The sequence below is a fragment of the Entamoeba dispar genome, genomic scaffold (assembly GCF_000209125.1).
Source record: "Entamoeba dispar SAW760 scf_1105229460661 genomic scaffold, whole genome shotgun sequence".
NCBI lineage: Eukaryota > Evosea > Mastigamoebida > Endamoebidae > Entamoeba > Entamoeba dispar.
In genome coordinates this window covers 3,450-14,129 of record NW_001854304.1, presented here as the reverse complement: position 1 = coordinate 14,129, position 10,680 = coordinate 3,450, and the positions used below count along the sequence as shown (strand labels likewise).

The window sequence follows — 10,680 nt, the reverse complement described above, 5'->3', positions numbered from 1 at the left end:
TTATATTAATCGTTGCTTTAGATATTCCATCATAATTTGTATCTGGTAGCAGTGTTTGTGTTCCTCTTGTTGTGTAAGTAACTGTTTTTTCTTGTAATGATTGTTGAGGTACTATGATGTTAATTTTAGCTTGTGATATTCCATCATAACCATCATCTGGTACTAAATCTTTAATACCGTTTGATGTATAAGTAATTGTTTTTTGTTGTAAATTAGATGAAGAAGGAAAATTATATAAAGTGTATTTGTTTTTTTCTGAAATAATATTAAAAGTATTAGAATTTGTTGTTTCTAATTGGTTTTTAATATCTGTTATGTCATATAGTTCTTGCATCTTAACTTATTATTCATTTAGATGAGATCTGCTGCTAATTCCACGAGTGGACGTGATGCTTTAAAACCAAGAAAAAATGTTGATGTTGTTAAAAGAAGTTCACAACAAGAGTTAACTGCTACTATTCCTGTGAGTGATTCATGGGAAGGTAAAATTGATATTACTGGTGTTACTGGAATGGGTAATGATGTACATACTATTGGTTCATTAGGTTTATTAAGTAAAAGTCTTGTATTTAGAGAATTATGTGATTGTTTTGATCAATTTAAAATTATGGATGTACATATTTGTGGTGATGTTACTAAAGGTGTAAGTGCTAATGTTACATTTGATACTGTTTGGAATACAAATTATGCTTATAGAGTAAGCACTGATGATGGTGTTAATTATATTTCTTATAATTATAATGATTTTATTAAATTGATTACTACTGGTGATTTGACTGAAGCTGATCAATCAAATAACTTACTTACTTATTTAAATACGAATTATTCATACGGTAAAGCTATTACTAGACCGACTGAAGATAAAGTGAGTATTCTTACACAGGAAATAACATTTCCTTGTATTTATGGAATGGCTGCTAGACGTACAATTCCCAATGGATTTTATCAAAATGTAATTGGAAGTAATACTTATTATAGTGAACCATCTTATGATGAATTTGCTTCTTATTCCTCTTATATTTATCAATCTAAAATGCCAGGTGCACCAATGCATTTATCATTAGATATTCAAGGTGTTAGTAGTAGTGAGAAGATGATGACGATTCCAACAATTATGAGCGGTAAATTATATGAATTTAAACCAGAATTACAAAATGGTAGATTTATTCCCTGTGTATTATATGGTGCAAAAGCTCAATTGCCTGGTATGAATGGCGATGAAAATAATCGTATATTGAGTGTTGTTCAGTATTTTGATGAAAGTCAGTCTGAATGGAATACTACTTCAAGTGTTAAACAAACTAATACTGTTGTTATCGAGAAAGGTGCCGAACCAACTGAACAAGTTCCTAATGAATTGTATGCTATATTGAAAGCTGGTGTTAGAATTGAAATAACTGAAATTAGAGGTACTAGACTTGATTTTATTAATAATGATCAATGGACTGCATATTTGAATCAGGTTAGTAATAATGCCAGTTTAACAATTAATGATAGTTATATTCTTAAAGTTATGGGATATATTACTGTAAGATTTAAGCAATTGAGAACAACTAAGAATGAAATTGTTGAATCGTTTTCTTTCTTACATTGGTATATTTCTGACGGTTCAACTGTATTAAATGAAATGATTCCTCTTACTGGAAATGGACATTATGAAAATGATTATATGTATTTTGATATTTACATAAGAGGGCCTAAGAGTACATGGACCGTTGAAATTGGAACTGCTGAATATAGTACTAATAAGTATGTATATGCTGTTGCTATGGGTAGTGTTAGTAATGCTCTTCGAGTTTATTCATATGCTGTTGGTAGTGATTCTGATAAGTTTACTGCTAATAATTTTGTTAATAGAATTATTGGTGAAAATAATGCTAATAATTATTCTATTGTGGTTGGTGTCAATTACAAGACGGATATTATTAGCTCAAGTGGTAAGTTTTTGTTTAATACTGGCGGACTTAATATTGGAAGATCCACTTCTGATGATTATTCTGGTGCTATGTTTATTAATACTGGTTCTTCATTAGCTAGTTATTCTAGTAAAGTTGATTCATTATCTGGTAAGACTGTGCCTTTGTTATATGTGAACTAATTGATCTATTATTTTCATTTGGTTATGGCAAGAAGAATGCGAGGTAGACGTACTATGAGAAGAAGAGGAAGAAGAAGTATTGCTTCTAGACGCGCATTTGGTAATTTTGCGAGTGCAATGCAACAAAGAGATTCTACTAATGTAGTAATCTCTGTACAAGAAGATGTTAATATTAATGTACCTGTTGGTTCTAGTGAAGCTACATTAATTAGAAATGTAAATGCTATTCTTACTTCTACTCAATATTTTGAAAATTATATGGGAATGTATGATCAATATAAAGTTAATGCTGTTAGAGCATCACTTGAAATGACTTTCATTGGTAATGGTTTATTGAATAGTGCTACTTTCCCATCTATTTGTACTGCATGGGATAGAAATGGTGTTAAAATTAAAGTAGTTGAAGTTAATGGTACTAAATATTTTGGAGTACCTGATTATGGTGTTGTATCAAGTTATTCATCTGCAAATGAGAAGACATTGTATTATGGAAGTAGATAGGGTGTTATTAGACAATTGGATGCTGCATCAATGATGGAAAAATCAATGTATTTACCAACAACAAATACAAAACAAGTATTATCACAAGATAATATGTATAGTGCATGGAATCCTCAATTACTTATTTCACTTAAAGCTCCACAAGCTGTTGCCGCTATGAATGCTTGTACTTTAACTATTCATTGGCAATTTGATGTTACTTTAAGAGGATTAAGAAAGGTTCTTGTTCCAAATGCTGAAATATTTAAACCATATGCTGGATTTATTGGTTATGCTAAAAATAATATGGGATTGGTTGTTCCTTCTGCTACTGATGCTTCTGGATATATTGTAGTTGGAAATGCTGATAATAGTAGTAAACCTTCTATTAATCCTGATACGGTATTTAATGCAACTGATTCCAGTTATACTAATGGAGGAATTGTATTGCCTAATAATGGTATGCCTGAGTCAAATCCTAATCTTTAATCTACTTATTTTTAATGAATCGTTATTTTGATGTTATACAACCTCATTGGAATCGTTTTAAACGTAAAAAATTGAGACGTGGTTACAAGAGAAGAATTTATGATGATGAAGATGAAGAATATCATACTAATTGGTCTGGTTATCGAACACAATTTAGATATCATAGACAGCCTATTGATAATGAAGTTCAATTCTATCGTTATGGTGTACGTCCATATGTACCTTATGATAGATATTATAAAAAGAATGATGAAGAAGAAGAAAAGGAAAAGGTTAATCCTCGTCGACCATTAAGTGAGTATGAACGTAATAAACTTAAACAAGAAATGAGAGATGAAATGAAACAACAAATTAGAGATAATAATAGACAACAACAAGGTGTTAATAAATCATTACAACAACAAATTAATGATGCTAATCGTATTGCTAATGAAGCTAAATTAAAAGCTCAAATTGCTGATAGTGATTTAGATGAATATGCTGAACGTACTGAAAAACGATTCAATGATTATAGACAGAAATTTATTACATATGATACTTATCAAGAAACACTTCAAGATCAAATAAATTATAATACTCATGAAATACGTGATATTAAAGAGGCTGTTAAGAAAGGTAGTTTAGATCAGCAAGAAGCTAATAGGAGAATTAAGAAGATTAAAAATAAACAAAAGCAATTGGAACAACAACAAATTGAACTTAATCGTAATCAAAATATGTTTATTACTAGAGATGAAATGCGTGCTTATCAGAATTATGTTAATTCTAAATTTGATCAAACTGATAATCGTTTACAAGAGTTGGGTTATTATGTTAATAATTTTAAAAATATGAATGATCGTATTGATGGTATTGAAAATATTTTAAATGCTCATCAACTTACAATGGCACAATTGATGAATATTATTGCTAGGAATAAACGAGAAACCGATGCTGAATTAGATAAATTAAGTAATGAAAATAAATTATTATATAGAGGTCAAAATGATCTTGCTAGAGCTATTATGCAATATGAAAATGAAAATCAAATTATTAGAAAAACTGTTTATGATCTTACTGCTTATTTAACTAATTTAAAGGTGGTTAGTCCAGATCAATATAAACGTGAACAGGATCAGATTTTAAACTATATTCAATCATTAAATGAACGTATGGAATATAATCAACAGTCTCTTGTTAAAGCTAAAGATAATCAGCAACATTTTGATAAAGATTTTGAATATATGAAACAGAATGCAATGGTTATTGAACAAAAGGTTAATAATGAAGTATTTAGACAACAAACTAATGATGTATATTTTGCTAGATGGAGTCCTATTATAAGTATTTGTAATAAAGTTGGTGGAAATTTAAAAATTGATAAAGATGAATTATATAAATATGTTTATAGTATTTCTGATCCTGCTGAACGTACTAAGGTAATAAGAACTCTTGATGCGCAATTTGCTGCAGTCGCTAGAGGTTTTAGATTGTATAATCAGAATCCTAATAGTGATATATCAAATATGATTAATAATATTAATAATATACAGACTGCTTATGGAGAAGGTAATAGAGGTTATAATGCTGCTCAAAATTTCAAAGAAGGTAAACAGAAAGTTGTAGTTGTTATTCCTGTTGCTACTCGTGCTGATAAAGTTCAGGTATCTCAACCTGAAATAGTTGAAGATAGAAATTTTGCACAGGCTTTTATAGGTAAGAATCGTTTAGCTTCTCAAGCTTTTAACGACTTTAAACAACAACGTTTTCTTGAATATAATTCTGAGCGTGGGTTATTTGATGAAGTGTATAAGATTTTTTCACAAGTTGAAAAGAAAGTTGGTGCCCATAATGGTAGAGTACATAAAAATAATGCTTATACTCAACGATATTTTGAGACTGTTGATTATGTTATAAGACAGTATAGTGATCCTTCTGCTAGTTCTAATGATCGACGACAGGCCTATGAACTTCTTAAAAAGGATGCTACTAATTTTATGAATGCTTATGATTCTGCTAGTGAACATGATAATGTTTCTAAACAACAACAATTATTAATTGAAAATGGCGTTCAATCTGGTTCGTTGAGTCTGGCTTTACGTAATCCTAAAATACAGGAAAATTTACAAGAATATTATACACGTACACAAAAGGATTATTATAATCAGGTTAAACAAGATGAACAAACTAAACAAAGTGGTCAAGTTACTAAAGTTGATAATACTGTTAAAACTAATGAAGATTACGCTAAAGACCTTATTAAGCCTAAGAAGAATAAACCTGGTTATAAACCAAGTGCTGTTGTAATGGAAGTAGATGAAGATTTATTGAAGGATTTGAATATTGTTACTCCTGGAAATAAACAATTTGGTGTTACTTTGGGTGAACAAACTCAAGTTCCTACTCAAGCATTGACTGATGTTAATCCGTTGGTACTTAAAGATAAAACAGATAAACTTTTACTTAAGGATAAACAGACTCAACAAACTATTGGATTTGATTATAAACCTCTTCAAATTAAACCCAAACCAAAACAACCACGAATTGAATATAATTATGAACCTCAGGATTTAATTGAGTATCCTTATCAACAGTACCAGATTGGTTATCCTGAAAAGAAGCCTAAGGCTCCTTCTATTGATGGTTCTTCATTTGATCCATCTACTACTCAGCCAACAGAAACTAATCCTGCTGATGATCCAAAATATAAAAGGAGACCAGAAGTAAGAAGATACCAATTAAATTAATTCAATTAATTAGTCATAAATTATATCCATATCATTGTTTTTTCCTCCAAATGATGCATGTTCTAGTGGTCCTCCTGAATAATCTTCTTCGTCTTCATAATCATCGTCTTCTTCATCCATATAATCATCTTTAAATTGTTTATTAAAGTAATTACTTCGTTGTTTTTCGTATTGAGACATTGTTTCCCTTTCAAAATTGGTGAAGTCTTCTGTTGTCATACCAAGTGGGTTATCTGATTGGTATTTTTCTAAATCATCGTTCCATTCCTCTATCATGCTTGTGTTGTCTTCTTGTGATTCATTTAAAATCTTTTTCATTTTCTTATCTTTCTTCGCTTCTGATATTTTTTCCGACAGACCTTCTAAGAATTCTTCATCATATCCGAGTGACTCCATTAAGTTGGTCACTCTTTTATAGAAAGAAAGGTGCTCTATTGGATTATCGTCAATTGAATCCTGTTCTTCTGGCATATCTTTAATGTTTTCATATTTTTCTTGTAAATCTTCCATTGCATCATAGTTTTCTTCTTGCTTTTCCATGTCTTCTGAATCTTTTTCAGATTCTTCTGGATCTTTATAAAGTTTTTTATCTATGAATACTGTTAAGGAATTTCTTTTCCACCAGTTATAACCTCCATTGTATTTCATTAAATCGACAACACTTTCGTATTCCTTTTGATTTAATAAATGGATACATGGCCTGGCAGTAACAATTGCCTTGGAATATTTAATATTTACCATTGTCTTTTTATCTATTGTAGAAGTGATTGCTTTTATTAATCTAATTAAATTTTTATCATAATTTATATCGTCGAAGAGAATGAATTTATAATTTTGCTCGTCATCATATGCATCGAATAAAGAATCTCCTCTTAACATGAATGTATTATATTTTAAGAAGATTTCTTGTATAGCAAATTCTGTTTTACCTGTTTTGGTGGGTCCTACGATAAACAGATTTCCCATACGATATTTATTCCCCTGGGCACATTTCAACCATTTACGAATTGTTTGTACTTCTGGCATTTCCTCTCTCCAAGGGAATAAATCGGTTCTTGTATAATGTTCAATATCTAAACGCCTTGCATTCTTACGCATCCATCTCGCCTTTATTTTACCTTCTTGCTGAATATATTTTTCAGCATTTATATCCAGAAGGTTTTTTTCTAGTTCATTGTAATCCTGATAAGAATCAAGTTCTGATAAAGCGTTAATCCATGTCTGCTTCAAATCTTCTTTAGTAGAAGGATCACCTTTAGACATTCCAGCACCTTTCTTTGTAATATAACGTATAATTGCTGAGATATCTCCGGTACGTGAAGTGTATGAATTTACTCGCGAGTACCAGAAGGATTGTTTTGTTCCGTCTGAGTGATTGATTATCGGTCTCGCTTTAAAAGAGCGTGGTCTCTTAGTGACTATTAGTAGATGCTGGTGTGGTTTTGGATTTACTTCGTCTATTTCAGTGGGTGAAATATGTGCATACTGTACGTTATTTGTTGCACCGGCTAGACGATCCACCACTTCTTTAAATTGTGTTTGATTGGAAATTTCATCACCCCACAATGTTAGATACATAAATCTTGATGTGAAATGAAGAGCCTTGTTATGTGTTAGAGCATCTTTTAAGTGAATCATGTCCATTTTATTGGGTTCTGAATGAAAATCTTCTTTTGACATTAATGTATTTTTTTAGTTTAATTTGATCTATTTATATGAAGCGGTGAGGTTTTTTCTTACGTGGTAATGACATCAATGAATGGAGTTGAACTATTTAAAGAATAAAAACTTGCAAATATATATCGAAAACAATGTCAAACATGAACAGACCAAGAGATGATATTTATATGGATGTTGCCTCTATGGATATTATGGACGTTTATACTGAAGCACAATCTGAGCCAAATGTTAATTCCTTTCTTAAGAAGTTCTATTACACCATGAAAGAGCCGTCATATATTGACTGGAAAATTAATAACAGTGATAAAGTTAAAAGCGATGAAGATAGACAAGATTTAATAAGACAAAAACTTGAAAGTATTAGGAGATGCGAAAGAATATCTAGATATTTGGATGAAAATAGTATAGGACTTAATTCATTTAATACATGGAATAGAAAGTTTGCAAAGAAATATAATAAAAAGACCGTTGATCAGAGTACTATTCCAGACTGGGTTAGAAAGTTGTCTCGTAAACACACTGAAGAAGTTGATGTTGATGATATCCATGATGAAGAAATTGAAAACGAGTCTAAGCGTGCTTTACTTAAGCCTATTAAATCTAAGGATAGTGAGAAAAAGCCTAAGAAAGCTGAAACTGATGATTAATTCAATTCTTTTTATTCTTATTTTATTTTTTAGTTGTTCCGTTTAATGAATTAATATTAATAAATAGTATATAACCCCTCCGTTAGGAGGGTTAACCTTTGTTTAAAAAAAAATATTTAACAAAAAGATAATTCATAATCATTAAAATATAATAAAAAATTTAATCAATTATTAAGATGATCAGCATAACCTTCATAATAATAGAATCTTAACTCGCCTATTATTCTCATCAAATTATCATAATTAACTAATAGTACTCTTACATCTTCATATAAATAGCCTAAATAATCATAAGCCGTTGTATCATAGTTATATTCATCGTTGAACATCACTCTTTTTGCCCAGTATGCTAAAGAATACAATAAACTTTTGCCATCAGTGGTTATATTAGTTGTTAATAAGTAATTAATTTCGTCTGCTAATTTTCTAATAAGCTTTTCTAAAATACATTTTAATTTGGGAGATGTAGTCATTGTAGATGTTTTGTTTGGTGATTTTTTGTTCATTAAATACTACTTTATACGTGTTTTATACGTATTAAATTGTCTGTTTGGTGATTAATTTTTGTCTGTTTAAACCTTTTTTATTGTCTGAATGACGTTTTGAAAATGTCTGTTGTCTGTTTTGTTCTATATTTAAATAAACTAGAAAATAATAAAATTGTTAATATAATTAATGTCTTCAACTGTTGATGATAAGATAGAATATTATGCTTTATCTGATTTAACTGTTAGTAATTTACATGATTTCTATTTGGATCTTGATGAATTACATGATTTATGTTCTACTATGGTTGATTATTATAAGAAAGAACAGAGAACTACTCTTGGAAGTGATAAATATTCAAATCTTATTGAAAGTGAAGTTTTCTTGGTTAAAGATATTGCCAGTAGTGCGTGTAAAATGTTACAAAAGTATAAAATTGTTATTAATGCATTTAAACAGTGCCACGATGATAGAGAATTAGCACGAAAAGAATTGAATAAACCAAAAAAATAATTAATTATTTCTTGTTTATTTATGTTAGTATTTTAATTATTAATTCGGCTGCAATAATTCCTATAAGTACTACAAATAAAATAATTGCTACTACTAGAGAATAACATAATCTTAACAATAATTTGGGTTTTTTATTTTCAATTTTATTTACTAATGTATTTTCTGCTTCTACCATGGAATAAATCTAAATGAAAATAATCAGTTAATTAGTTTGATTTAGTTTTTTTCGTACTAAATTGGTATAAAATAACGCATACTGATTGTTTAAATCATTTAAATCTTCTTTGGATTTGTATAATTCTATCTCTGGAGTTCTATTTCTTTTTGTTAATCTTTTGAATTGTGTATTTGTATCACTACAGAATAAGAAGACATAAATACTTCCATCGGATAATCCCAATAACAAAGGATGAATAAATGTATTAACTAAAGCTTCTTCAATTAATTCTGTAGAAATTCTACTAGTATCAATGTTTATTACACTGACATCTTTATTAGTTAATTGTGGAATCTGATATCTTCTACTTAATTGTTCTATTCTTAATTTGAGTTTTTGACGTTGTTCATTACTTAACGAATTGTTGTTTGCACAAAATACTTCCAATGATTCAATGGGGTGTCTATCCCATATTACAATATCGGCATCTTCATAAATACTTGAATTTAGTTGAGTCTCATAACAATCTAGTACATAATTCTGAAATTCGAAATTACTTATTAAACTATCATGTAAATGTTTTAATGTAAATTCGCCATCGTTGTTGTAATCGATATATTCTTTTATATATGCGATAGGAGTATAATAGTCGAGATATTCGAATAACAAATTGCATAACATTGTTTTACCAACGCTGATACTACCGCTTATAAAAATGTGTTGTTTTTTGTAAGTATACGTTTTACATTTGTTGATACATTCGGAATTATTAACATTCATTGTTTATATTGTTAAATTTCTAATAATTTTTATTAGTTCTTTTTATTATTATTATTGCGTGTTGTTATGTAATGATTACGTATTATTTTATTACTATATTATATAGTTAATTATTTTATATTTTAATTTTGTCGTCATTTAAATTCGTCATTGCTATCGTAATACTTCACCTTTCTCTCGTTTCTTTATTCGTTTTTTATGTTTCTCTGCTTCTTTATGTTTCTATGTTACATTTTCTTCTTATTTCTGCACCTTTCTTTCACCCTAATTCATCACCATTTGAAAATTTTGAACGTTATTTTCAACCCTGCCACATAGCCATTACTATATATACTAGGGTCAGCGATCTAATAATTCAGTTGCGCTGACTTTTATGTTATACACCTTAAATCGTTTATTTTGTGTTATTTAATTATTATTATTATTATTATTATTATTATTAATATTATTTTATTCAATACATTAACCATGTAGTGTTTCTTAATTAATTCCATAACTTTTATGTTTTATATCCCATAACAGTCAGTGGGTGTGCCAATATTAAGTCTATTCTGACTCTGACACCCAAAAATATATATATATATATTTACTGACTATATATTTTTTTATATTTATATATTTTAC

General features: G+C 29.1%; 7 protein-coding genes across 7 annotated transcripts, besides 10 other annotated features; 5 read left to right on the top strand and 2 right to left on the bottom strand.

Moving 5' to 3' along the window:
* Positions 1 to 355: 355 nt before the first annotated feature.
* EDI_192760 (uncharacterized protein) lies at positions 356 to 2,098 on the top strand (the record flags this gene model as incomplete). Its single annotated transcript, XM_001737488.1, has 1 exon — positions 356 to 2,098. One exon carries the CDS (start codon positions 356 to 358, stop codon positions 2,096 to 2,098), a length of 1,743 nt encoding a protein of 580 aa, XP_001737540.1.
* Positions 717 to 756: a sequence feature (AT_rich).
* Positions 2,099 to 2,152: 54 nt separating the features above from the next.
* Positions 2,153 to 3,067, top strand: EDI_192750 (uncharacterized protein; the record flags this gene model as incomplete). The annotated part of the gene is made up of 2 exons (XM_001737487.1): positions 2,153 to 2,591; positions 2,676 to 3,067. The coding sequence occupies 2 exons, from the start codon at positions 2,153 to 2,155 to the stop codon at positions 3,065 to 3,067; spliced, it is 831 nt and encodes a 276-aa protein (XP_001737539.1).
* Positions 3,068 to 3,393: 326 nt separating this feature from the next.
* Positions 3,394 to 5,793, top strand: EDI_192740 (uncharacterized protein; the record flags this gene model as incomplete). The annotated part of the gene is made up of 1 exon (XM_001737486.1): positions 3,394 to 5,793. The coding sequence occupies one exon, from the start codon at positions 3,394 to 3,396 to the stop codon at positions 5,791 to 5,793; it is 2,400 nt and encodes a 799-aa protein (XP_001737538.1).
* Positions 4,576 to 4,596: a sequence feature (AT_rich).
* Positions 5,794 to 5,802: 9 nt separating the features above from the next.
* On the bottom strand, positions 5,803 to 7,473 carry EDI_192730 (uncharacterized protein; the record flags this gene model as incomplete). The annotated part of the gene is made up of 1 exon (XM_001737485.1): positions 5,803 to 7,473. One exon carries the CDS (start codon positions 7,471 to 7,473, stop codon positions 5,803 to 5,805), a length of 1,671 nt encoding a protein of 556 aa, XP_001737537.1.
* Positions 6,565 to 6,602: a sequence feature (AT_rich).
* Positions 7,474 to 7,604: 131 nt separating the features above from the next.
* On the top strand, positions 7,605 to 8,120 carry EDI_192720 (uncharacterized protein; the record flags this gene model as incomplete). Its single annotated transcript, XM_001737484.1, has 1 exon — positions 7,605 to 8,120. The coding sequence occupies one exon, from the start codon at positions 7,605 to 7,607 to the stop codon at positions 8,118 to 8,120; it is 516 nt and encodes a 171-aa protein (XP_001737536.1).
* A 101-nt stretch (positions 8,121 to 8,221) lies between these two features.
* Positions 8,222 to 8,295: a sequence feature (AT_rich).
* Positions 8,296 to 8,750: 455 nt separating this feature from the next.
* Positions 8,751 to 8,797: a sequence feature (AT_rich).
* Positions 8,796 to 9,119, top strand: EDI_192710 (uncharacterized protein; the record flags this gene model as incomplete). The annotated part of the gene is made up of 1 exon (XM_001737483.1): positions 8,796 to 9,119. The coding sequence occupies one exon, from the start codon at positions 8,796 to 8,798 to the stop codon at positions 9,117 to 9,119; it is 324 nt and encodes a 107-aa protein (XP_001737535.1).
* Positions 9,110 to 9,164: a sequence feature (AT_rich).
* Positions 9,165 to 9,321: 157 nt separating this feature from the next.
* On the bottom strand, positions 9,322 to 10,056 carry EDI_192700 (uncharacterized protein; the record flags this gene model as incomplete). The annotated part of the gene is made up of 1 exon (XM_001737482.1): positions 9,322 to 10,056. The coding sequence occupies one exon, from the start codon at positions 10,054 to 10,056 to the stop codon at positions 9,322 to 9,324; it is 735 nt and encodes a 244-aa protein (XP_001737534.1).
* Positions 10,042 to 10,158: a microsatellite.
* Positions 10,159 to 10,162: 4 nt separating this feature from the next.
* Positions 10,163 to 10,186: a sequence feature (AT_rich).
* A 281-nt stretch (positions 10,187 to 10,467) lies between these two features.
* Positions 10,468 to 10,511: a microsatellite.
* A 115-nt stretch (positions 10,512 to 10,626) lies between these two features.
* Positions 10,627 to 10,675: a microsatellite.
* The last annotated feature ends 5 nt before the right edge of the window (positions 10,676 to 10,680 follow it).